The following is a 24444-nucleotide window of genomic DNA, read 5'->3' on the forward strand; positions in this document are numbered from 1 at the left end:
GTGGGGACCCTGTGGAGCTGCTGGAAAATGCACCCTTGCCAGATGACAGGGCGAGAACCTCCCAGAAGCTGAGCCCCCTGTGGCTTGGGGCTGGCATTTCTGCAGGCAAAGCCCAGCGCCCTTGCCTCTGCCTGCTGTTCCTCTGCCCTGCAGTTGTGCACAGCCTCTGTGGCGTAACTGTGGTAGTTTGAACCCTGAGGAGGATGTGGAAAGAGTGCCCCATGGAGCCCGAATCTGAGTTCCAAACTGTGATCTCATCACTTGACACACATGTGGCTCCTGGGCTGTGAAGATAACTGAGTCTGGTTTCAGAAGGCAGAAATGCACCTAAAGTCCAAGAGCAGCTCAGCTCCTTCTGCCACTGCCCCTTTCCTGGCCCTGTGGGGTGCAGGTGAGGGCAGCCTCATGGCCTATGGGCATGGAGGGTCTTGTCTTGCTCCTGCTTCATGGGGAAGGGGTTGTTTGCAGTCCCTTCTAGGGAATGACCTTTGGATGCCACTCATGGCCTGAGGCTGCCTTTTAAACAGGCTTCAGTTTTGCAAATCCAGCTTTGCATTTTTCTCATTCTCAGTAGGCCATGTTTTTCTTCCTCTAATGACCCACCACACTTGGATGATTGTAAAATCCAGTGTGGGTTTACAGTGCCCACAGTGGAGCATAAGCAGGCATGCACAGGTGGCCCCTCCATACTCCTCCATCCCTTGCCTCTGTGCCTCGTGAACCAGCGCTCTGTCTTGGTGCAACATTTGTACAACCAGACAGAGCTTGGTGTGTGCCACCAAGGTGTTAGGGAATACGAGAAAGTTCTGGACCGAGTGGGGCCTTTGGAGATAGCATTTGCGGCCAGCTTAGTTGACCTACTGTGTGTGAGGTGAGCAGCAGCAGCAGCCTGCCTTGTCTGCTCACTGGGGGCTGGCTCTGCCTGTGCCTTCCACCTTCTCCACTCTCCTGGTCATCAGGTCCGGTTTCTGATGTGTGTTTGGAAGCTAGATGAACTAGATTTGTTCCCTGATCAGTAAAGTACTCTTTTGTTAAAGTGAAATAGAAATACTGAGGGATTTTTATTCTCCAGAGATTAAAAACTGGACATCGGAGCTGTCCTAGTGCGTAGCCATGGTTCTGGAAGCACATCTGGTGGCAGAGGTCTGCCCCAGGACCAGCTCTGCATGGCCTTGCCTGCCTCCAGACTTCAGAGATCTGGGGTAGCTGGCTGGGTTGTCCCTCTTACTGGCCGTTTGTGCTCCATGTGTTTGACTCTCAGGTTCTAGGGCGTGGAGCTTGGGAGGGAGGAAAAGAGGGAACCTGGAGGGTAGTGCAGGGCCGAGAGCATGCCATGTGTCCACTATGCCTCCTCGTGTGAAAGGCGGTGCTTAGGACATGACCCTGGTGTGTGACCCCGGTGTGTGACCCCGGTGTGGCCATGGAGGTCTCTGTAAGGCAGAGACTGCTGCATCTGCAGGATGCGTGCAGGGTGTTTGTACTGAAGGTAGTCCTGTGTCCCTACACCTGGTACCCTCCTTGCCCCCAGGTGAGTTTATCCCCCTCTCAGCCCCCTTCATTCTGGCACTAAAGCATGCAGAATACCGAGTTTGCCCTTTAACCCCAGTGTTGTTAAGATCCAAGAGCCTGTGTGCTTGATGGCACTAAGCACAGCTTTGGGGATGGGTGTTGGGGAGTTTCAGTGCCTGGATTTCTGACGGACAGCCGGGTTGTGGTGGTATTTGTGTGAGGCTAGGCAGCTGTGGAGGAGTGAGCTTAGTCTGGTGCTTCAGCCACTGCCAGGTTACCTGGGACAGACTTCTGAGCATCTGCTTCCTGTGGTCAAGAGAGTAGCAGACATGGACTGGTTTTGAGTGTCCTTCGGAAGATTCTCTTTGAAGCTCTGTCTCTTGCAGGTGGTCCCGACAACCAGGTCCACTTTGAGGGGTATCAGGTATCCAATCAGTGCATGGCCCTAGTCCGCGATGAGTGTCTGCTGCCATGCAAGGATGCCCCTGAGCTCGGCTACGCCAAGGAGTCCAGCAGTGAGCAGTACGTGCCTGACGTGTTCTATAAGGTAAGGCGTGAGGTGCAGGCTCTGAGCCTGCCTGGATCTGCTCGTCCTGTGGCCTGGTGGAACCTGTCACTGGTCAGCCATGGTGGTGGAGCTCCACTTGTGTTTCAAGGCACCTGTCATGCTTCTGAGGCTTGTTTTTAACCACTCAGACTTCCTGAGGTGTTGGAGTGGAACCACCTGGCACCAAAGCAGACCATGGCAGCTGAGGACTGTCAGTGTCTAAAGACAGAAGGTGGCGAGAAATGCTGGAGGTCTTGTCCTTGGCTGCCCTCTGGAGAGTTCCATCATGTGCACTCTTGGCTGCTTGAAGTCCCACAGCTCATGCTGTTCATCTTTTCAGCCTTTTTTCTCTGTTTCATTTTGGACAGTTTTTGTTATGTCTTCAGATTTATGAATCTACCTTTGTAGCATCTGATCTGCTGTTCCGTCTAGTGCGTTGTCTGTCTCGGATGTGGTAGTTTTCACTGCTGGAAGTTTCCCTTGTCTTTTTTTTTTTTTTTTTCTTTTTTTTTTTTTAGTTGTCTGATGGACCTTTGTTTGCTTACTTATTTATATGCCATGCTGAGAATTGAACCCACTGCCTCACACATGCTAGGCAAGTGCTCTACCACTGAGCCACAGCCTCATCCCACCCCAGCCCGTTTTATATTTTATATAGAGACAGGGTCTCACTGAGTTGCTTGGGGACTTGCTAAGTTGCTGAGGCTGGCCTTTAACTTGCCATCCCCCTGCCTCTGCCTCCTGAGCTGCTGGGATTACAGGTGTGCTCCACCATGCCCAGCTTCTTGTCGTTTTTATGCTTCCCTGTTTCCACTTCCTCAGCATGCAGATACAATTCTGAGGACTGTTCCGGTGTCCTCATCTGTGATTGCTGTTGTCTGTCACTTGGGAGCAGCTCTGCTGCTCTTTCTCCTGCACAGTTGCCCTGCTCGTGCTTGCCATGGCTCTGTGGGTCCAGTCTCTGGTTATGTGCTCTGTGGGCCACTGTCATCCCTCTTCGTGGAGGTATTTGTTATGTGCTGCTCCTTATATACGAAGAAGCCAGAAATTCCAGGGCCTCTTCCTGCAGCTAGGGCTCTGCTCCCCTCTGTGGTGAAGTAGGTGGTAGCTTGTCACCTCCATTCCCTTGGCAGATGGCTGGCTCAGTCTGATTTGGTTGTTTTTTGGTTAAAGGCAACAGTTTTTTTTTTAATTAGTGCATTGTAGTTATATGTAACATTGGGGTTCATTTTGCCATAATTTTACCAGTGGGGAATATAATTTGCTCCGATTCAGTGCTTCCCCTTTCCCTTCCTCCTCCTCCCCCTATTCTCTTCCTTCCACTCTACTTGTCCTCCTTCTTTTTATTTATAATTTTTCTTTAAATTAGTGCTGTGTAGATATGCATACAGGTGGAATGTATTGTGGTGTATTCGTGTATACACATAGGATAGTTTGGTCAGTGGCATTCCTCCCTTTTCCCATCCCTACTTCCTCCCCTTTCTGTACTCCACATATCTCCCCTCTATTTTCATGGGGTCCCTCTGCCTTTTCACCTTTTTTGGAATAGCTTCTGCTCATGAGAGAAAGTCTTTGACCTTTGACTCTGTATCTGGCTTATTAATTCACTTACCATGATGTTTTCCAGCGACTTGGATTTGGTAAGACCCAGTTGTTTTGCCATCAGATATCCCTGTCTCTGGAGTGGGGTCATCCAGGTTTTCCACTTTCTAGGCATGCAAGTTCTCAGGTAACTTATAAGGTGTTAAACCACATTAAAGCTTTTGTCTCCTTGGCCTGACGAAGTTATGGGAGGTACCTGAAGTTTGGCTGGTCGTGAGGTGCACACCTGTAATCCCAGTGGCTTGGGAGGCTGAGGCAGGAGGATTGCAAGTTCAAAACCAGCTTCAGCAATTTAGTGAGTCCTAAGCAACTTGGTGAGACCCTGTCTCTAAATAAAAAATTGTAAAAAAAGGTTGGAAATGTGACTTGGTAGTTATGTACCCCTGTGTTCAATCCCTGGTACCAAAAAAAAAATTAGTTTAGGTTTGGCTCCTGTCTCCCACAGCTAAAATGGTGGGCACCCTGCACTGTGCACCCTAAGATTTTGCTGACATCTCAATGGTGGCAAGTGTGTAACCCTGTGTCTTTGACCTCTCATTATATCCCTGCGCAGCAGCCACAGTGTCTGTTGGGCCTGCATTTCCTGCTGTGGCCTCTGCAGACAGCAGGGAGAGGACTTTCATCCCATTGCCATCGGCCCTTCCTGGTGGTGGTTCCTCCCCATTTTCAGCTGCTTGTGCCTTATGCAGGCTCAGAGTGAGCCATACCTGTGAAGAACCACGCTTCCGCTGAAGGTCCCTTAGGTGCCTTCCTCTAGTTTCTCCGTGTGGATGATCAACTGTCTGAGCCCCTTTTGTTGAAGGAAACCCTCCCTCTTTTCCCTGTCAGCATGTGAGATCTCTCAGCCCTCAGTTATTTCCACAAGTCACGGATGGGGTCCTGGACCCTGTTGGCCAGTTTTCCTAAACCAGCACCGGGGCTTACCACAGTGACTGCTGGCTGTTCTGCTCTCTGCTGCTTCAGGAGCTTGACTCTCCTTGCCCCAGTGTTCCAGAACCAGCCTTCCAGGTGGCTCCGAAAAGGACATCCTCCTTGGGGCCTCACTGGACCTCCCCAGGGCTTCCTCTGCTTCTGACCCTTTCTAGTCTTGCACTTGTGCTCTTTGTTGTCTCTGGAGGCTACAGGGTCTCTCTGAGGAGGTCTTGCTTCTTGTTGTCTGTCAGGTCATTCCTAGGTCCTAGGAGGCAGGTGACTTTGCTTTGCAACTTTGCCGTTGGTGGCACAGCCCTGGGTTTCTGTGCGTGCAGTCATCTGCTCACGGCAGCCTTATTTCTCCTGTGGCTTACCTGCTCCCTGTAATCGCCCACACAGTGCCAACAGCAGTGGCTACCAGCTTTTCATCTTAATTGCTTTTTAGGGTTTTGTCAGTAACTGAGTTTGCTGGAGGGCTTTTTTTAAATACCTTTAAAAAAATTTTTTTTTTGATGTTGATAGACCTTTTTATTGTTTATTTATTTATATGTGGTGCTGAGAATTGAACCCAGTGCCTCACATATACTAGGCAAATACTCTACCACTGAGCCACACCCCAGCCCAGTGCCTTTTTATCAGGTTGGAAATTTGTTCCCCCACCCTCAGTACTTGGGATTGAACCCAGCAGTGCTTTATCACTGAGCTGCATCTCCAGTCTTTGTATTTTGTTTTGAGACAGGGTGTCACTAGAGTGCTGGGACTGGCTTCAAACTTGCAATCCTCCTGCCTCAACCTCCTGAGTTCCTGGGCAGATGCAGTCCCTCAGTCACACCCCCCAGTCCTCATTGCACATTTCTTGCACTTAAGAATTGAGTTTTATTTTGTCTTGAAATATGTGGTATTCCCTTAATCACCCTGCTGCTTTCATAGAGTGCTTAGCTGCCCACTTATGAGAGTAGACAGAAAGCGAATCTGAAATTTTTATAGTCTTGTATTGTTTGAAACATTTATCATGGCTTCCAGGAAGACATCAGTCTGAGCAATGAGAATTATGAATTTTAAAAGCAAATATTTGGGCAGGGTCGTAGCTCTGTGGTAGAGCACTTGCCTAGCATGTTTGGGGCACTGGGTTCGATCCTCAGCACCACATATAAATAAATAAATGAAATAAGGTATTGTGTTCATCTACAACCAAAAAAAAAAAAAAAAAAAAGCAAATATATAAGTGAGCCTTTAGTCCTCCTGTGGACTTTGTGGTTGACTTTAAAATGTGCGTTTTAAACAAGACCTATGCCAACTGGAAACAACCAAGCATCTGGTAACTTGGGGACACTGGCGTACGGTGCATGCATGGCAGAATGCTTTGTGTGTGTGGCACTAGAGACCTGAGATGTGGCTGCGACTTGTGCTGTGAGATTAAAATGGATCTGTAAAGTATAATCCCATTTTATTATTTTATTTATTTTATTTTTGCTGTGCTGGGGATGATGGTACCAGGGCCTCTTGGTTGTACTAAGCAAATGCTTTACCTCTGAGCTACACCCCAATCCCCAGTTTACTTTGTTTTTTAGGATGTGTAGGTATTTATATATGTATGCTTTCACACAGGTAAGAGTGGGAAGCCTGTGGGTGCCACAGGAGGCATATTTGCGTACCCCTCTGTCCTCTGCAGCCACTGAAGCAGGAGGAGAAGAGGTGGGACAGAGTTATGCTGAAGGAGGACTTTGAAGGCCTAGGGGTACAGCACCCCATGTGTGCGCCTTGAAAATCAGTGCACATGAGGCTGTGTGGAGACATGGCTTTCCCTGAGGAGTGAGGACTGCTGCCACTCATCTCAGATGCTCAGGCTGGGGCTTCCTCTGTGTTCCATGCTGCCTTTCCTCTCCATGGGAGTTCTTGTCTTTGGAAAATAGCTGCACACATTTGTTATGGACACTTGTTTCCCAGCAGAAAAATAGGAGGAGGACATTTCTTTTCTGTACTTAAAGTAAAAAAAGGAGAGAGAAAGAAAAAAGAATTTATAATCTTGCAGAATAAATGAATACATTTATCAGTAAATGACCAATTCAGAATGTATTTAATTAGTCAAGTATTGATAGCTTCTTCAATTATTTCTGGTTATTGTTACAAAGTGGCCAGTCTTACACCCTCATGCATATGTCCTCAAAGCAGAATTACTGGGCACTAGGTTTCTTGAGTTTTTAATTTTTGTATTTTTTTTTTTTTACAGTACTGGGGACTGGACACAGGGTCACCCTATCACTGAACTACATCTACAGTCTTTTTTAATATCTATTTTGAGACAATCTCACTAAGTCCCTGAGGTTGGCCTTGAACTTGCAATCCTCCTGCTTCAGCTTTCTGAGTAGCTGGGATTACAGGTGTGTGCCACTGTGCCTAAAGGTTTCTGAATTATGACAGATGTTCCCACCTTGCCCTTTAACAGGTCCTACTAGTTTTTCTTTCTTCTTTTTTTAAGATTTTTTATTTTCAGTATTTCTTTTCGTAATTAGGAAAAAAACATTAAAATAGATTCCAGCTCTAAGTGCACACATAGGTGTGTTAATGTGCCTGTGACAGCAGCTGCTCTGATGGCACATAGGCTGGGCAGATATGGCAGATGGTCCTTTTAAGCAGGACACCTGGCCTTAGATCAGGAAATCCTTAGATCAGGAGGGGATTGTTACTCCACATACCCACCTTGAGGGCTTTGGCTGCAGAGCCTCCTACAGGCCCCAGGTTGGTCTGGGGGTTGTTTTGTTGGGTGGCCTGGACTTCTTTCCTATTTGTTTTCCAAGTGTAACAAAACCCACTCCACTTGTAGACCAGATTTATACAACCAGGTATGAAGTATTTGGCTGTCTCCTGCCTTTCCCTGTAAAGATGATACAGTTAGAGCTCTAGGTCACACAACCAGCCACTTTATGTAGCTGCCCCCTAAGGGGAAACTTGATTGAATACCCCTTATTTTGCATTATGCCCTAACCCTAAAATTGCAGGTGTAATGCACCAGGCTTCACATTTACCTTTTGAATGCTCTGCTGCTCTGCTTCCAGGACCAGTGTCTTGAGGTGCTGCGTAGGGACACCCATCCTGTCACCTCTTGCTGTGCTAGCAGCCCATCTCTGGACAGGAGGCAGCAGCCTGAGGGGAATGCTGGGGCTCTGGTGGGTGTGGCACTGAAGGACTGCCCTCACCAAGACTTGTTGGCTGGAGACCACATGTGGTGAGGCTTCCTGGCCCCTGTGTGTTCTCTGTGCATAGGAGCCCACCTTGTGCCTGCATGTCCCCAGGGGTGTCAGAGCTGGAGCTGCTTACCATGTGGCAGGTAAGGGGGGCTCCTGAGCCTCTGCTCCAGGAATGTTCCTCCCAGGCACTGTGTGGTGTGTGTGTGCTGGAGATGTTACGCAAGATGGCTCAAGCTCTGGAGCTTTGTCTGACTCCTCAGGATATAAGACTGTGCCCTCCCCATGGAATCTGAATCCATGACTCGGGCGGTGCCTCACATACTGGTGGCTCCTCTGTGAGGGTGCTCAGCCTTCCTGCCCCTGTCTGGTCTGGAGCAGAACGTGCTCCAGGGCAGGGGCACTAGGCAGGGGTCACTAGTTGGTGGACTTAAAAGGAACCACCCAAAAACAAGTGACAGTGAGTCACAAGGGGACTGGCTTTCAGTTCTGTTGTGACATGGTGATCTTGTTGACTTGTTTTAAAAAGGTTCTTTTCTTTTCCTTTAAGCTATAATCTTTGGCTTTGGTGAAAACAAGCTGGCAGACCCAGAGCTGGGTGATATCCAGCCCACAGATCTGCCTGCAGCGTTGCAGGTCCACGTGGCATCTCCCCAGCTTTCCATTGCACTGGAGGCACAGCCCTGCTCAGGTGCAGATGTTGTTCCTGCGGCTGTCAGTGCTGACTGTGAGCTGCTGAGCTGGCTTGCTCCCCTTCCCTTGCCCTAGAGAGCCCTGGAGCTGGGGTGTTGGTCTGCTTCTGTTCAGCCCCATGGACATTGGTGAAGTTAGGCCTCTCCCTTGGGCCTGTGTCACCACCAGCACGTGGCAGCACTGACATGCATTACTGAGGAAGACCACTTCTGTGCATAGGGGATACGTGGGAAGTACTGTTGGCTGTTTGGGGAGCCTTAGAGCCAGTGAGAATAAGATAGGGCTCTGTACTATGGAGAGTGCTATGGCAGAGAGCAGCAGCCTTCAACCAAAGTGGGCAGGCTGACAGGTCAGGAGTGCTGTCAAGGGTAGAGGAAGTGTCAATTGAATCAGCCCTGTGGGTTGGGGCTGATCATCCTAGAAAGGCAGCAGCCTGTTCCAAGCATGCAGAGTGATGAGTGAGGAGCTGGTCTTGCTGGTATAGATGCAAGGGGGCATGTGACATCCTGAACCACTTTGAGTGGGGTGGACAGAACACAGCATTCAGGCCTGGGGTGCAGAAGGTCACTCTAGCTGCTGGGTTGGGAGTGGATTAAGGAGACATGGTGGAGCAGCAGTAGTGACAGGAGGCAGGCCAGGCTATGAGCAGTGCAAGTGGAGGAAATGATCTGAGTCTGGGTAAATCCTGGAGGTAGGCAGGATTTCCTGAGGCTTAGTGTGCAGGTTGAGCCAGAACAGGGACAAGAGGGCTCTGAGGCTTTTGGGACCAGCATTTGGAAGGCACCCTCACCTGCCTTTGGGTGGCCCCTCACTTGCTGCCTGTACCTGTGTTTGTGGCAGAGGGCTCTGGGCCACAGCCTTCTTGTTTCCCTAGACTTGCTCTTTTTTCCACCCAGGCACTCCACTGGCCCTGAGCCTTGACTGCTGAGTGAGTTGGGCTTGCAGGCCCTAGTGGAGACTTGAGGGCATGAGTTCAGTTGTTGTGGTGTGGGTTCCATTTGAGCCAGGCTTTTAGGGAATAGTATGTGCCAGTCAAGTCAGTGCAGGTGGCGGTGGGCACGGTAGGCAAGGAAGCTGGAGAGAGGGTAGAAAGTGAGTTCTGGAACATTCCTTATGGATGTGATGTGAGGAGTGATCTGGAGGAGGCTTGGCGATGGTCCAGGCATCCTTGCTGTGGCCTGAGTCAGGAGGGGTAGTAGGTCAGAGGGTGGGGTAGGGTAGAACCCATACCCAGTACAGGCACTGACATTCTGGGGTGCAAGATAGAGTTGGGGCGTGCTGGACAGGGTCCTGCCACCTTTGGTTCCTGTGACCTGTAGGGACGCAGAGATCAGCAGGGTGCAGGGAGCATTCTGGTGAACGTCTCCGGGTAAACAGGTAGATTGTGGTGCCAGAGCAGAGCACTGGGTCTGTGGGAGGAAGGTGAATCCAGGTGCCTTCGAGAGTGACAGAATGGTAGTCAATTGTCACTGAGACTGGGAAGCTTTGGCAGGAGAAGTGGGTCAGTGATGTCAGTCTCGAGGCCGTCGGTCTTCATAGAACGTCCAAATCAAAGACCTGGCCATAGATGAGACAAACTGAAATCCCTGAGGATGCTGCCCAGCAGGGGCCAGTCACAGAGGGGGCCAAAGTTGATGTCCCAGCAGGAAGGGACAGTGCTAAGGTTGGTAGCCCTGACAGCTGTGTTGACCAGCAGCCTGGGCGAGGACCACACGGTGCTGGAGTTCCACATGTTGTAGGAGAATGTCGGTCTTTCTACGAGAGGGGACGTCCTGAGGCTGGCAGCTTCTTCTCAGCAGGATGCAGGTTGACCTGGCACCTGCTGGGAACAGTGTCTGGTGAACGGTCCTTAACTTGTTCTTTGTGTGTATTTCTAATTACTTGGGACAAATTCATGGAGCTGATATTACTTTGTCAGATGCCACCATATATTTAAACAGTTGTGTGCCTTCTCTGAGATCTCCTTCAGGGCTGCCTGTCAGGCAAGGCCTCGCGCTCAGCTCACAATCTCTGCTGGCTTACTCTCAGGGAGGCCTGTGTTTGTCAGCAGTTTTCTTTGCGACTCTCTTGTTCCTGTGTTAGATGCTTATAAGGTGATTCATCGTTTTTTGCATCATTTGTGAGGTCATTGTGTGTTGACTCTGTCATATGTCACAAACACATGCCAGATTTTTATTTTCTTCGTATTTTGTATTTAAAGGAGCTGAAATATTTTTTTATTTCAAAAATACCTTAATCTATTTCATTATAATTTTGCTGTTGGTACTGGGCAATAATCCCAGTGGGCCACGCTTGTAATCCCAGTTGCTTAGGAGACTGAGGCAAGGAGGATTGCAAGTTTGAGACCAGTCTGGGCAACATAGTGAGACCATGTCTCAAAATTTAGAAATAAATAAAAAGGACTGGGAATGTTGCTCAGTGGTAGAGCACCCCTGGGTTCAATTCCCAGCACTGTAAATTATATGATCAGAAAATTCAAAGTAATTTTTCACCCCAAAGCTCTGTCTTTATTCATGTCTTATTTTGGTGCTACTGTGGTTTGATTTTATTTTAAGACCTGTAAGCTGTTTATGTTGTTTTGTTGTAAGAGGAGAGACCAGTTTTCCATTTCTCCACGTTTGTGCACCTGACCCAGGATGGCAGTGCCCATGTCTCCCTAGGTCTTGACAGTGGCGTGGTCCTGGTCTAGGAGGAGGTGTCTGTGGTCCCTGTCATCTTGTGTTTCTTTCCCCCTCCATGCCAGTGGAAGTGTTGGGGCCAGAGCCTGAGCCTTCAGGTCCACACAGACAGGAGTCAGGTCTGAGTGTGCCTGACCTCAAAGCACCAGTGTTGGAGTGACGTCAGAGAGGGGTGTGACTGAGCCTGGCTGTGAATGAGACTGAACTTGCCCTGTAGCCTTCCTCTCGTTCTGCCGGCCACCAGGTCTTGGGGACGACTAACCCGTTACTCCCCAGCATTTGCTAGGCACAGTGGCAGTGCCTGTGACCTGTGCAGTTGTGAGGGCCAGATGGGCCTGTGCACGTGGCATCCAGCCTGGAGCAGGCATGGCGAGTGCCTGAGAAACTCCAGCTGTTGCTTCAGTTTGACTCTGACAGGTATCCTTTGGACGCTCATGGACTACGCCCTGCTCTGACACCTGTGCTGAGAACTCAGTGCCGAGTCCACTTGTCTCCTGCCAGTTCTTAGCAGAAAAGCATCACACTGGGGGCTTTGCCACCTTCTCTAAGGCAAGGCCCACAAAGTCCAGGCTCCGTGGGCCCACAGAGACATGGTCCTTTGTTTCCCTTCAGTGTCAAGACCACGCTGCCCTGCTTCCAGACCTGGCGTGAGGCTAGTGAAGCATCGAGAGCTACCATTTCTGACTCTCCTGGTGTCTTGCTCCAGGTGGAATCAGAACTGCTGACACTTTGGCAGCTGCCAGGTTCAGAATCAAGACAGCTTCCTCCTCACATGTTCCCTGACATTTGCTAACACCGTAAAAAGTAATCGTTGTCAAGAGTGGAGTATAGGGATAGTGACTGTCTGGAGGAAACATCTGAGTGAAGGCTTAGGAGAGATAGACGGTACCTGTTTTTCCCCCAGGGAAAAAAGGGAGATACAGCACCTTTATTTTCTTAGGGGGAAAAAAAAGTAGCATTGGGTAGTTAAATTTGAACGAGAATAACACGACACAAAAAAAGAGAGAGGGCATTTAACAAGAGCATTCCCTGGAGGGGAGATTCAAGTGAACAGGTGCTGCAGAAATGTTTCTGCATATTAGCGCTTAATTAGATTTGAAGATGAGTTCCAGATGGGCTAATTATATGTGAGTTGTTCAGGTTATTTCTTGTAGGGGCAAGCATGAATTTTTGGAAATGGTAATTTAGTTTGATTGGACTTAATTCCTGCCTGTTCGAGGTCCTAGGACTCCACCCCTCAGGCCCACACTTTTGTGGTCTGGAAGAGCCATGGGATGTGGAGGCTGCCGCAACTGCATAGTTACCATGTGGGGAGGAGCAAGGGATCCTTCCTCAGGTTGGTGGGTGCAGAGGTGTTTCAGCTTCCAGGAGGCTCTTGAAACAGAGCCCTAAGTTCGCTGGGACATGGTGTTTGCCACGGTAGGGAATAGCCTACGAGCAGCCTGTGAATGGAGTTGAGTTAATGCTTTCTGAGTAGCGGGCTGGTTAGATACGTTTGGACCACTTGTTCTGGAGGGGAAGGGCAAGTCCTTCAGTGGCATACTTAAACAAGGAACAGAGTCATTTGGGCCAGTGACGTCTTGTTAGGGTGATGGGCTTGGTTTGACTGAGGACCAGCTTGTGATGACTGTCAAAAGACAACACTGCTCTCTGTGTCCCCAGAAGGTGCAGATGTGCTGGTAGTGGCCTCACAGCACTTCTTGGGGACAAGTGCTTGGCAACCAGTTCATGCCTGAGAGCCTACATAGACCAGACTTTTGTGTAAAGCCTTGTGTTGGAAATTATGGATGTATAATTTATGTATGGTTCAATCAGTAATTCACATAATGTTAAGTGATGATTTAGAAGGAAAGTACGATCCCTCTTACATAATCTTTAATGGAAAGCATGGGTTCTAAGGAATGTACTTCGAGAGCCCTGTTGGAACTCAGCAGCACGTCTGACATAAATCAGACCTAGTTGTCATCTCATGATTAATGAACATATGCTGGCCATTTTTCCCCATAATTAAACTTTATGTCCTGCTCATCTGACAGAGCAAAACAAGTTTAGACTTTGACAGATAGGTGGTGGGGGTCTTCCCTGTCTGCATATTTTGTGTGTGCGCGCGCTCATTTGTGCATGTCTGTTTTGTTAATGTGTGAATACTCAGTTCCCACAGAGTCTGGTTTTCAGAGGTATGAGTAAGATTTTTGAGAACTGGCCTTCAGATTGTGTCATCTGCGTGGTTGAGAGGGTGGACGGGCACAGGTCAGCATGCTACCTGCGTGTCTCAGCTGGGCCCTGGTGCCAGACTGAGCCCTGCAGAGGTGCGGGGCCCACGTGCTTTCCCCAGGGAGGTGCCCCACAGCTGTTCCCAGGTCCTGGCGTAAGAGCACTTCTCCTCAGTGCAAGGAGGATTGGTGGCCACAACGTGACTGTTCCCCATCTGCTTCTCATGCACCTCAGCAGAGTGAGGGTGGTTTAAAAGGTGAGAGATGTTTGTAAAGGGCACTGTCACTATCGCCTTCACTCAGCAGCCACGCACCTTTGACTTTTCAGGACATCGACAAGTTTGGCAATGAGATCACCCAGCTGGCCCGCCCCCTGCCCGTGGAGTATCTGATCATAGACGTAAGTGCTCCCCACTCATCCTGCACGGGTGACCCTGACACCAAGGCCCAGGAGCTCAGTACTCTGGGGAAAGGGAGGGCCTGGCCACACACTCTCTTCTGTAGTGCTGGGGGTGTCTGTTCTATTATTGAGCCCCTGGTGTTCCTTGGAAAGCTCACAATTTTAATGACTTCTTTTTGTTTCAGGTTTTTTATGTCCTTGAAAACAACCTAGGGGTTAACTTTCTGCATACTAAAGTACAAAGGAGGGAATGGGGTTGTGGCTCAGTGGTAGAGCTCTTGCCTAGCATGTGTGAGGCCCTGGCTTTGATCCCCAGCACCACATAAAAAAACTACATAGACAAAATAAAGGTATTATGTCCATCTACAACTAAAAAGATTTTAAAAATAATAAGTTCTAAAGGACCCCCAACCCTTGTTCAGGGACTTCTAGAAGGCCCAGTCCTTGGGGGTGTCTGAGCAGGATTGCCCTGGACACTGTGCTTGGCTGGTGGTTTACCTGCTGCCCGGCTTGTGCAGGTATTGCCTTGGTCGGAGCACACTGCTACAGGCACAGTGCCCTGGGGGCTACTCTGTCCTACCCAGTTTCAAGAACATACCTGTGACTCCATGTCCTTGAGTAGGGAGGGTCAGCATGGTTTCCTGGGTGGAACTGCAGAAAACAAGAGAGGCTGACTCTGCTGCATCTTCTCAGAGCCCTCCTCATTTCTGGAGGCATCACATGGTCACAGAGATGGCTGTACCGTCCACCACAGGGCAGCAAGTGCCATAGAACAAAGCCTGTGTTTGAGCAGCTGGCTGCCTGCCAGAGCTCTGTCTGGGGGTGATGGGTATGCTGCTGCTATACCAGGATCTGTGCAGACTGCATTGGATTGAGGATGGGCATGTGAGTCAGGCAGTAAAACATCATTGCATTTGAAGCAGAGGGTCCCCTGAGCCAAACCCATCGATGCTCCACTCCATTGACAGCTCTCAAGAACATATTTATTACCCAGGCCATAAAGGCATCTGTTTTTTAGACTACCTAGGGTATAATTAAGATGAAAACAGATTGATGGGACCTATACTTTAGAAGGGTCGGCATGATTTAGTACTGCTTCTAAGGCTTCCTCCCTCACTACACCTCTCCACCCTGCTTTCTTTTCACATAGGAAGTCAAATTCTTGCCAGTGTGTCCTCTTCTAGCACTGCTTAGTTGCTGGGGAGCATGCTGCCCTGTGACCCCTAAGTAGGCTCTGTCCCTGTGGAAGTGAGCCTTGGAATCCCTTGAGAGGTGGTGCCCACAAAAGTCTCCTTGGCTGGTCCACAGGCCCTGAGTGCTGTTCTGGAACCTAGGGAGGGGCAGCTGTTGCAGGTAAGGAAAGTGTGAGCCAGCACTTTCTGGGCCTCTGCAGGTTTTAGGCATCGTCCAGTTGGTGACCCCAAGACGGTCTGGGAAAAGAGAGGGCTTTAGCACAGGATGAGGTGGGCTGGTCATCCAGGGCTGATGTAGACTGGTTCTGTCACTCTCCAGGGCCCACTTACAAGGCTAACAAATACCTCTCTTGAGAGTACTAGCTTATTTACTGGTAAGTGTTCTTCAGTCACTCTTTCACTCCTATTGCTGCCTTTCCAAAAGAAGGGACCCAAGTAGTCCAGGCCCTTGTCTCTGCAATGTGGACACACTGTCCACCCTTAGAGCCAGACTTCAGCTAGGACTGAGTGCCTCATGTGCTCCTCCCATCATCTGTCTCCCAGATGAGCTCATGACACTGGGCCCAGCTCTATGCCTTGGCCCCTGCTGCACAAGCTTGTCTGCAAAGGACTGGCCAGCTTGGGTTAGGGCACTTCCAGTGGCTCAGCTCGCCTTCCAGAGTGCTGATGCTGGAAACCAGAAATAGCTCACTGCCTTTGCTGACACAGAAGACAGAAGAGAATGATGCTTTTATTCCTTAGAAGTAGTCCCAAAGGAGCCATGTTGGCTACCCTGAATCTGGAAGGGGGTGGCCCAGTGCTGCTAGTGCCACATGCAGAGGGAGCTGCGTCAGCCAGAGGTAGTTTATCGCTCACACTGGGTGCTCTCCCATGGAGGGCATTTGCCAGGAGGAGCGAAGCCTTTGTCTGCCTCCGCTCCTGCGCAGTCACCACTGTACCTGGCTTCTGATTCAGATGCCCTCTGCTGTTCCTAAGGCATGTCAGAGCCAATGAAAGACTTGGCTCACCTTCGGTGGAAGCTCTCCACTGCAGTCTGCTCATCTCCGAGGGAGCGGGGGTTACTTGTGATTCTCACCTGCCTGAAAAGCCCATGGGTTCTAGAGGGTGGTTTCCCAGTGGACTTGTAGCAGAGGGTCATTTTCTTAGACCCAGCACTGGTTGACTGCACACAAGCCTTCAGGCCTTCTCTGTGCTTAGTTCTGTTAGCCTGCACCAGGGGCAGACCAGCCTCTTGTTCATGGGCAGAGCAAGCATAGCAGCAAGACTCTGAGGCTGTCCTGGCGCAGCAGTTAGGTGTCATAGCTACTGCGCTGCAGTGCCAGGAGCTGCCCAGATGTGTGCACTTTAAAAACATGTGCTTCGGTTTGCTCCCCAGTGCCAGAGATTTCAGATTTCCCAAGTAGATCTGATACCAACAGTGAACTGCCCCTCCATACCCAGCCTGCAGGACTCTGGGAAGCACTGTAGGACGTGCTGAGCGCTGGGACTGGCTGGAGGGACACCCCATCTTCAGCATAGTTCACCAGTCTGTGTTTTTGTTCATTAGATCACAACAACCTTCCCCAAGGATCCAGTTTACACTTTTTCTATTTCGCAAAATCCATTTCCTATTGAAAATCGGGACGTGCTGGGTGAGACACAGGTAAGTTCATTGTCTCAGAAGCCACTTTAAGTCACCTGTTTGTCCAGCATCAGTCTTGCTTTCCCAGAATGTGCCATGCTCGTAGCTTCCTCCCACATCCTGTAACAAGCCCACCAGAGCCAGACCCCCACCAACAAGGGGGTCAGGGCACCCTCTCAAGCCAGGTGCTAGGTAACCTTGAGTCATGGGCCTACAGACTTGCTAGGAGCACCTTCTCAGTCAGTCGCTTTGTGTCCTCTGCCAGCAGGCTCTCCTGGTTTGTGGGTTTGGAGGTGAACAGTGGAGATGGTCTGCTTCTCTACTATTTGTCTCCCTCCAGCCCCCACTACATTTCTCAGGCCCCTCGGGCTCCATCAGGGCTCTGTGGGTCTCACAGGGGCCTGGCGTGTCATGCCACTGGGCTTGTGTTCACGCCTTCTCTCCTGACCCTCTGCTCTCTGCACGCACAGTCTGTACTCACAGTGGTTTGGTAGGAGTGTCTGCACTGAGGCTTTCTTCTGGTACTGTGATTGCTTATTGTCCATCTGCCCAGGAATGGACATGGGATGCATGCCAGACCCAGAACTGGTTCCCAGACTGCCTTCTGGGAGTCTGTCCTGCTGCCCATTCTCTGTCCTATTCTCTGTCCCATTCTCTGTCCTGCTGCCCTCCCCACTCCTCTTCCGTACTCGCTGGTCCAGCCTAGGGGCCAGATGGGTCTCCCCAGTGGGCCTTCCCTCAGCCTTCTTCCACCTTGAGGTGAAGGGGTGGATTCCATGTGTCTGTCTGTGTCTCCCTTGGGCCAGTCTACACACCAGCTCTTTGTGCCACCATCAGTGAGGTGTGCCAAGGGCTTCCCCTGGGCAGGAGGGTCAGAAGAAGCTCACCTGCAGCTCTCTGTGCCTCATTTTGTACCCTTTCGGTGGTTCTGGAAGAGAGGTGGGATGTCTCAGCATTTTGTGGGGTGGGGGGTTCCAGCTCTGGTTCTGAGATAGTTCCGTTTTCCCTTCTCTCCTACCACTCTCGCCCCAGGACTTCCACAGTCTGGCCACCTATTTGTCCCAGAATACTTCATCTGTGTTCTTGGATACCATCTCGGATTTCCACCTGCTGCTGTTTCTGGTCACCAATGAAGTCATGCCTCTACAGGTAGGGCGTGGCTCTGAGGAGACCTCCCTGATCCCACTTTCCTTAAGCCACAGTGGTGGGGAGTTGGGGTGAAGCTTCGTGTGCAGGGTTGTCTCCCTTGAGACTTCTGTTGGCTGTGACCACCTGGAGAGCAAGGCAAATGTGGTCCGTCATCTGGCCTACAGTCCTGAGGGTCATGGTTGAGACAGCCCCAGTCCCGACAGCTTTAGGATCTCAGCCTACCTTCCCTTCCCGCCTCTTGAGTCAACACTGGCATGTTGCCTTGGCCCAGAAGCCTGGCTGGCTCCCAAGCCCATGTGGGGAGGAGGGGTAGGTGTCGAGCATACAGCGGGGCTCCCTGAGGGGGTGGTAGCAGGTCCTGCCACATGTCTTGGCCTCCTTGGCCTCCAATGACCTTTTCTTCTCTGCCTGAGACCTCCAGGAACACAAGGAGGGAGGAGTCTTTCTGAGCCCAGTAGCGCTCCCCAAGGAGACAGTGAAGCCCTCCCTCCCAGGCCGCTGTGGCGGGCAGCTGTGGCTGTTGTTGCATGCTGCTCCACTTATCTTCTCTTTGTCGTCCCAACCACCCAGTCTGAAATGCAACCTCAGGAACCATGTGGCTCTTCCCACTGTCCCTTCCTCTCTCAGGGTCCCACTGTACTTCCTCTCTCAGGGTCAGCCTGCCATCTGAGATGGGTGACAGGTGAGGCTCCCTCTGCACTGGGCCACCTTGCTTGTAAACTGTTTTATAGTCACGTTTTCTAGAGGAAGAGAGCCCTTGAAGGCTTTACCAGCCTCTCACTACAGAAGCTACTTCAGTTCTCTGTGTCGACCTGGAAACCTAGGATATAGTGTGCAGTTTCCAGGTACGATGGAGAAGAGGAGGCAGAGGGTGAAGTGTGAGGGAGGAGTATTGGTCCCAACCCGGGACCAGGGACGTGAGTTTCTGTCATCTGGGCTGTTGGGCCCACTGTCAGCCCATGGCACAGGGAAGCACAGGAGCCCCTTGGAGTTCTTTGGGAAGAATTGAAATCCCAACTTGCTTCAACACATGAATTCATAGACCTAAGCAGCATTTTGCATTTTATAGTGACGGCCTATACAATGTTTTAAATTCCCTCTGAAACGTGTCTTTTTTTTTTTTTTTTTTTTTTTTGCGGTGCTGGGGATTGAACTCAGGGCCTTGTGCTTGCGAGGCAAGCACTCTACCAGCTGAGCTATCTCCCCAGCCCTGAAATGTGTCTTGATGTCTGAGAAACCTGGCAAGATGAACCTTCCTTTGGCGTTTTGCAGGACAGCATCAGCCTTCTGCTGGAGGCAGTGAGGACCAGGAATGAGGAGCTGGCACAGACGTGGAAGAAGTCTGAGCAGTGGGCCACTATTGAGCAACTTTGCAGTAAGTGCCCCACACTTTGCCCCTTATGCCCTGGACTCGTGGCCCTGGGTGCACACTGGGGATGTGGTGTGGATAAGGAACAGACAAGACAGGGCCTACCTGCCAGGCACAGTGCTGTGTTCATTGATGTAATAACAGTGCTGTCTAGGCCAGACACGCCCAGCTGTAGGTGTCCCAGGAGCCTCCATCTGGAAAAGATCTGTCTGATCACCTAGCCTATCCTTGCCATCTTTATGGGGCACTTGGCACAACCCCTTATGCTGTGATGGTATAAAAAGAAACCCAACTCCCATAGCAGTAGGTGACAGGGTCTGGATTCCTCACCTGAAGCAGCTTGTGCCCTAGAGCTCCTTGTGCTCAATACGCACTCTGCTAAAAAGTTGAATGTGGGATTGTCCAATCCTGTGCCTAGGACTGGCAATGGAATAATAGCATGCGTTTATAAAAGCATTACAAAACATGAGATGCCCAGTTTGGGCTCAGTGGCACACACCCATGATCCCAGCAACTTAGCAAGACTCTGTCTTAAGAAATAAAAAGGACGGGGATACAGCTCGGTTGGTAGAGTGCTTGCCTTACAAGCACAAGGCCCTGGGTTCAATCCCCAGCCCTGCAAAAAAAATATAAACAAATAAATAAATAAAAAGGATTGGGGATGTGCTCAGTATTACTGGGTTCACTCCCCAGTACCCCCCTGTCCCCCAAAAGAGGAAGGCCAGGTGCAAGTCTCAGGAAGCTCAACATGCATCCACCCTTGACCAGACTTCCCTTTGCTGGACTTTTGCCAGAAAAAGTAAAAATGGGTCCACAGGAGGGCAGGATGCTCATGGCAACTTTGCCCTCATAGCTCAGAACTGCATACCACCCAATATCCACCAGTAGGCATGACGGTCCTCACAGAGGAGTGCTCTTCAGCACCAGAGAGGAACCACACATGCAGATGCAGAGCAGGATCGTGTTTGCTGGCCATGTGCACCACAGCTGCAGGATGGCAGCCTTGGTGCGAGGAGTGGGCATGCTCAAGCTGTCCTGCCCACAGTACAGAGCTCAGGCCAGGCAGAGCGCCCACTCTGCACAAGTGTTGAGTGCTTGCTTCTCTTCCCACCTGCAGGCACCGTTGGTGTGCAGCTCCCGGGCCTCCAAGAGTATGGTGCCGTCGGAGGCTCCGCACATGCTGCCACCTCTGCCATGTGGGCCTGCCAGCACTGCACCTTCATGAACCAGCCAGGAACTGGCCACTGCGAGATGTGCAGCCTCCCCAGGACCTAGGGCTCCGGCCCTCTGCTGGGTGGGACTGGGCCAGCCCAGCCCTCCAAAGCCAGGAGCGCGAGGTGTTCTCTGTAAGGCTCAGAGCTGACAGCCCTGAGAGGCGGGGCCTGCCACCCTGGTACCCAGGGAAGCTTCTTGGCACCGATCCTAGAGAGAGGGAGCTCAGTTAGTGTGCTGGGGCTAAGTAAACGCCGACTGGAAAGAGAGGCCCTGCCTGAGAACACCACACACGCCTCACCTAGTTAACAGCCCCCACCGTGGAAGAACTGGGCACCTCCAGACGGTCGCCTGAAATTGGCGGTGCAGGGAAGGCTGCTGCTGCCACCCAGCTTTCTTTTCCTTCCTCTTCAATGCTTTTTGTTCTGTCCCCCGCTCGATTTTTTGGTTGGGAGTGCCTGGCTGCCTCTGTGTTCTGTTGCTCTGGGGCAGACGCCCTGCCTGTGCCGGCCAAAGCTTCCTTGCTCAGCCTGCAGGCTAGTGCGCCTTCTCACCCAGCGCCAGGTGGAAGTTTAAAGTCTGCGCTGGTTGCAATAACAGTTTTCAGCAATTCCTTTCCAGAAGACTTTTATTTATTGTTTTTAAGATAAAACTGCACAACAGGGGTGTGAGAGACTAGTTTCCACTTCCTCCCCTTCTTCAGCGCAGCCCCTCCTGGGAGTTCAGGGTGGTAGTGGATGGGGGCCACTGTTAGTCCTCCTATGAAGCAAACCTCAGTGCCTGAGACTTTTCTACCAAGTCACACAGCTGTGGCAGCTGGTGATATGGGCAGCTGAGCAGGAGCAGAGTGGTGGCCCTTGCCTGGCGGGCAGCCTCTCTAGACTGAATGGGTGAGCATCAGTGCCCAGGTCCCCTCCCCCAGCATCATTCCTCTACCCACAGCCTTGCCACACCCCGGTTTGGCATAGTGCTTTGGCCTTTGAAACGACCTCTGTGGAACCTGGACAATTGATGGCATGCACACAGTGTGAGGACCAGGCAGTCCACAATAGGGTCCTAGTAGTCTCTTAAGTGTCCTCCACAATAGGACTGGGGCACAGGCCCACCCCAGGTAAGCTGAGGGCATCTTGATGCCTCTTTGCCTTAACATGAGCCAAATCAGCTGTGCTGCACCCAGGGAAAGGCTGGCCCGGTCACAGACTGCCAGGAGGCTTGTGTGTCACCTAGGACAAGCCCACACAGCCCTCCCCATCCTTGGCCCTGTAGACAGAATGCTTGCCTGCTGGGCTCTTTCATGGCAGGGCTGTGTCTGGAACCCTCAGGTGTACCTGGTGTGGCACCCCTACTGGGAGGTCCAGGTTTCATCCCACCTTGGGGCTGTGGGCCCATTGGGTTGGCCTGGCCACAGCAGGGCTGTAAAGCAAGTGGTCTCCCCTGTATCTGCTGCACACTGTGGAGAAGATTTGGAGGGTTGTCTGGTCTCCCTCCTGGGAGCCATCTTGGCTGTGGCTTCGCCTTCCCTGTCTCTTCTGGTCCCTGAGATCAATCAGCTGTGAACCTGAACGGCCTGGGCGCTGCTGTGCCAGCTACTTACCTGTTTCCAGGACCATTCACGCCAGTGCTGTTGCCCAGCCCGGGCAGACACTGGACAGCACAGACTTGTGGAGACTCGCTGCCCCAACACCTGTGCTTCCTCTCCACTGGCTCTCGTCTTTATCCACCGAGCTAATTTCCTCTCCTCGACGAATAGTTTTTATCACTCTGCGGTTCTGGCATCCACACAATCCATGTTTTCTTTTGTCTTTTAGCTAAAGAAAGTGTTGTGATTTTGCTGCTTATGGTTTTGAGTTACTCTGTTCAGTAATGCACTTTATTTTATTGTCCAAAGAGAGTCATGCTCATGCTGCTGGCTTGGGATGAGCTTCTGAGAGCTCAGGCCTGAGAGGCCCAGCCACCACCTCCTGCTCAGGAGTGACCCATCTTTCATCCCTGTGGACACAGCCTCATGCCACCAGGCACCACATTCCAGAGTGGGGTGCCTGAGCACACACCTACCCAGGTGAACACAGTGGCTGCCCAGGTCCCCTCCTGGCCCCGGCCCTGCCCACCCAGCCCACCCCCAACCAGTCTGTTCCTGGGACATAGGTGCTCTGCTTTGGGCTCACAGGTGTGCGTCACCTGGGTTTGGACTAGCATTGCCTTGACCCCAGCCCTGCAGTGGAACCTAATAAAAAGCGCCTGAAGTGACTGCCCGTTCCCAGCGTGTCCTTCCTGTGCGCTGAATGGTTGTCCACAGGCCCTGTCTGGCATCTGATCAGGATGAGGTGATTAGATGGCTTGCTCCCAAGACTGTCCTGTTCTCATTGATGTGTTTGGACCACTTCACACTGGGACTCAGTTCCCCTGCCCATTGCTACCCTGCATGGTTCCTGAGCACTGTTCTTCCAAGTTCGCTTCTGGGTGGAAGGGAGCTGCCCAGCTTCCCTGAGACACCTTTTCTCTCTTCCCCACTTGGCTGCCTGTGAGTCTGCATCATGGACAGGCAGGTGAAGGACAATGTCTACACAACCACAGGTACAGTGAGCAGCAGGGCTGGAGCTGACTGCCATCTTCTTGGATAGCCAGAGAGGCTCTAACATGTTCCTCTGACCTTGGTACCAGCATACATCCACAGCTCAGCACCATCCAGTCCTCAGGCGAGTGACTCAGCTGCACCCTGGGATGGCACTAAAAAGCACAACAGCTGTGTCTGAAAGGGCCCTTCCCAACAGGTGACACGGCTCTTTGAGCATCCTGCTCATCACCCACAGCTCCCTTGGTGGGGCATAGGCTGCTTGGTCTGACCAGCAGCTGGCCTTCACACGAGGCCTGTGAAGAAAGTTCCTGTGAGAGGGACTGGGAGTCCAGGTGCCTTCATCCTCCAGGGTGCTACAGGTCACCAGGCTCTGGGATGTGCCCTCCTCCCTGTCTCCACCTAAAGAAGTCAAATCACACTGCTTGGAAGTAGAAATGAGGGCTCCTGCACCCCAGGTCCCAACCTCCACCTGCCAGGTTTTCCAGTTGGGCTTTGGCACCTCTGGCATAGCCGGCAGTTTCCACGCTCCATAGTTTCTCTTCCCGCATCTGCCCCTGTAATTGTCCTTTGGGAGGCAGCAGTCCCCCAGTTTGGCAGAGTCACTGTGACCTCCAGTGGCATGCTCTGCAGTAAGGACTGTGTGCACCGTCCACTCCACTGGCAGAGCGGGGCTGGGCATGGTCCTGGGCCCTTCCCTTGTGCCTTCCTCAACCCAGGTATCCAGGTCTACTGTATGTTTAGACTGGAGGGAGCCGTCATGAGTCCTGCTCAGCTCAGCCCACCTCCCACATCCACTTGCTTCTAGAACAGTCTTGGCATGTTTTCTATTTTGGAAGCCACCTGGTTAACCTGGTGGGATCCAGGAAGCCTGAGGCATGTGAGCTGGTAATTTGACAAGAGTCAGATTCAGCTCTCATACCCACAGCCGCCCTCCCCAGCAACAAGGGAAGCATTTCCAGGCAAAACACCTTCAGACCAGCCCAGGAGTGCAGAGTGAGCTGAGAACTCAGGGGCCACATTCAAGTCTGGTCAGCACCTGGCGTGGGTATACCGGCAGCTGGCCCACGCCCTATTCATTGTGGGGTCGGGACTTGGCCATTGATCATGTTGGCAAGTACACCAGGACTGGGTCATGTTTCAGCCTGGGGCACATTCTGGACATTGTCCAGCTGGCCCTTCCACTGCCAGGCCTGCCATACCCCAGATGGCTTCTTTTCCTCCTGAGTGGCCTCAGAACCTTTCAGATGAACTCTTTATGATTATTAGTATTAGTATTATTAGTAGTAGTATTTTATAAGAGGTATAAGAGGTATGATCTTGCTGTGTTGCTAAATCTGCCCCCAAACTCCTGGGTTCAAGTGATCATGCCTCAGCCTCAGTGGGATGGAAACCCACTCTGCCCTGCTTCAGGTGGGCTTTATGAGAGGGTGGAGGGTCTTGGATTTTCACTTAGGGACGCGTGTAGAGTGGGTCTCTTGGGCCCTGGTTGCAGCTTCTGGAGCAAGTGGAGAGCTGCCAGGAGGGGAAGTGGCCTCACCCTTGATCCCTCCCCCAAGTCTCAGCCGGTCATTTCCTTTGCTGTTCTC

The 24444-nt window shown here is 51.4% G+C and overlaps 1 protein-coding gene and 1 long non-coding RNA gene across 3 annotated transcripts in view; one reads left to right on the forward strand and one right to left on the reverse strand.

Moving 5' to 3' along the window:
• Positions 1-22531, forward strand: part of Nploc4 (NPL4 homolog, ubiquitin recognition factor) — a 49601-nt gene extending 27070 nt beyond the window's left edge. For both annotated transcript variants that reach the window (XM_047544299.1, XM_047544298.1), the window contains 6 exons: positions 1896-2056; positions 13668-13739; positions 16479-16574; positions 17586-17702; positions 18975-19077; positions 20189-22531. In XM_047544299.1, coding sequence (XP_047400255.1) covers positions 1896-2056; positions 13668-13739; positions 16479-16574; positions 17586-17702; positions 18975-19077; positions 20189-20346 — 707 coding nt within the window. In that variant the 3' untranslated portion in view covers positions 20347-22531. The remainder of the gene's footprint in view (positions 1-1895; positions 2057-13667; positions 13740-16478; positions 16575-17585; positions 17703-18974; positions 19078-20188) is intronic.
• LOC124979714 (uncharacterized) lies at positions 5804-14434 on the reverse strand. Its single transcript, XR_007107671.1, has 3 exons — positions 14338-14434; positions 7271-7445; positions 5804-6546 (listed from the first exon to the last, which is right to left on the reverse strand). It is a non-coding gene; the product is annotated as an uncharacterized LOC124979714 (long non-coding RNA).
• Positions 22532-24444: the final 1913 nt, after the last annotated feature.

This window comes from Sciurus carolinensis, chromosome 3 (assembly GCF_902686445.1).
Source record: "Sciurus carolinensis chromosome 3, mSciCar1.2, whole genome shotgun sequence".
NCBI classification, from domain to species: Eukaryota; Metazoa; Chordata; class Mammalia; order Rodentia; family Sciuridae; genus Sciurus; species Sciurus carolinensis.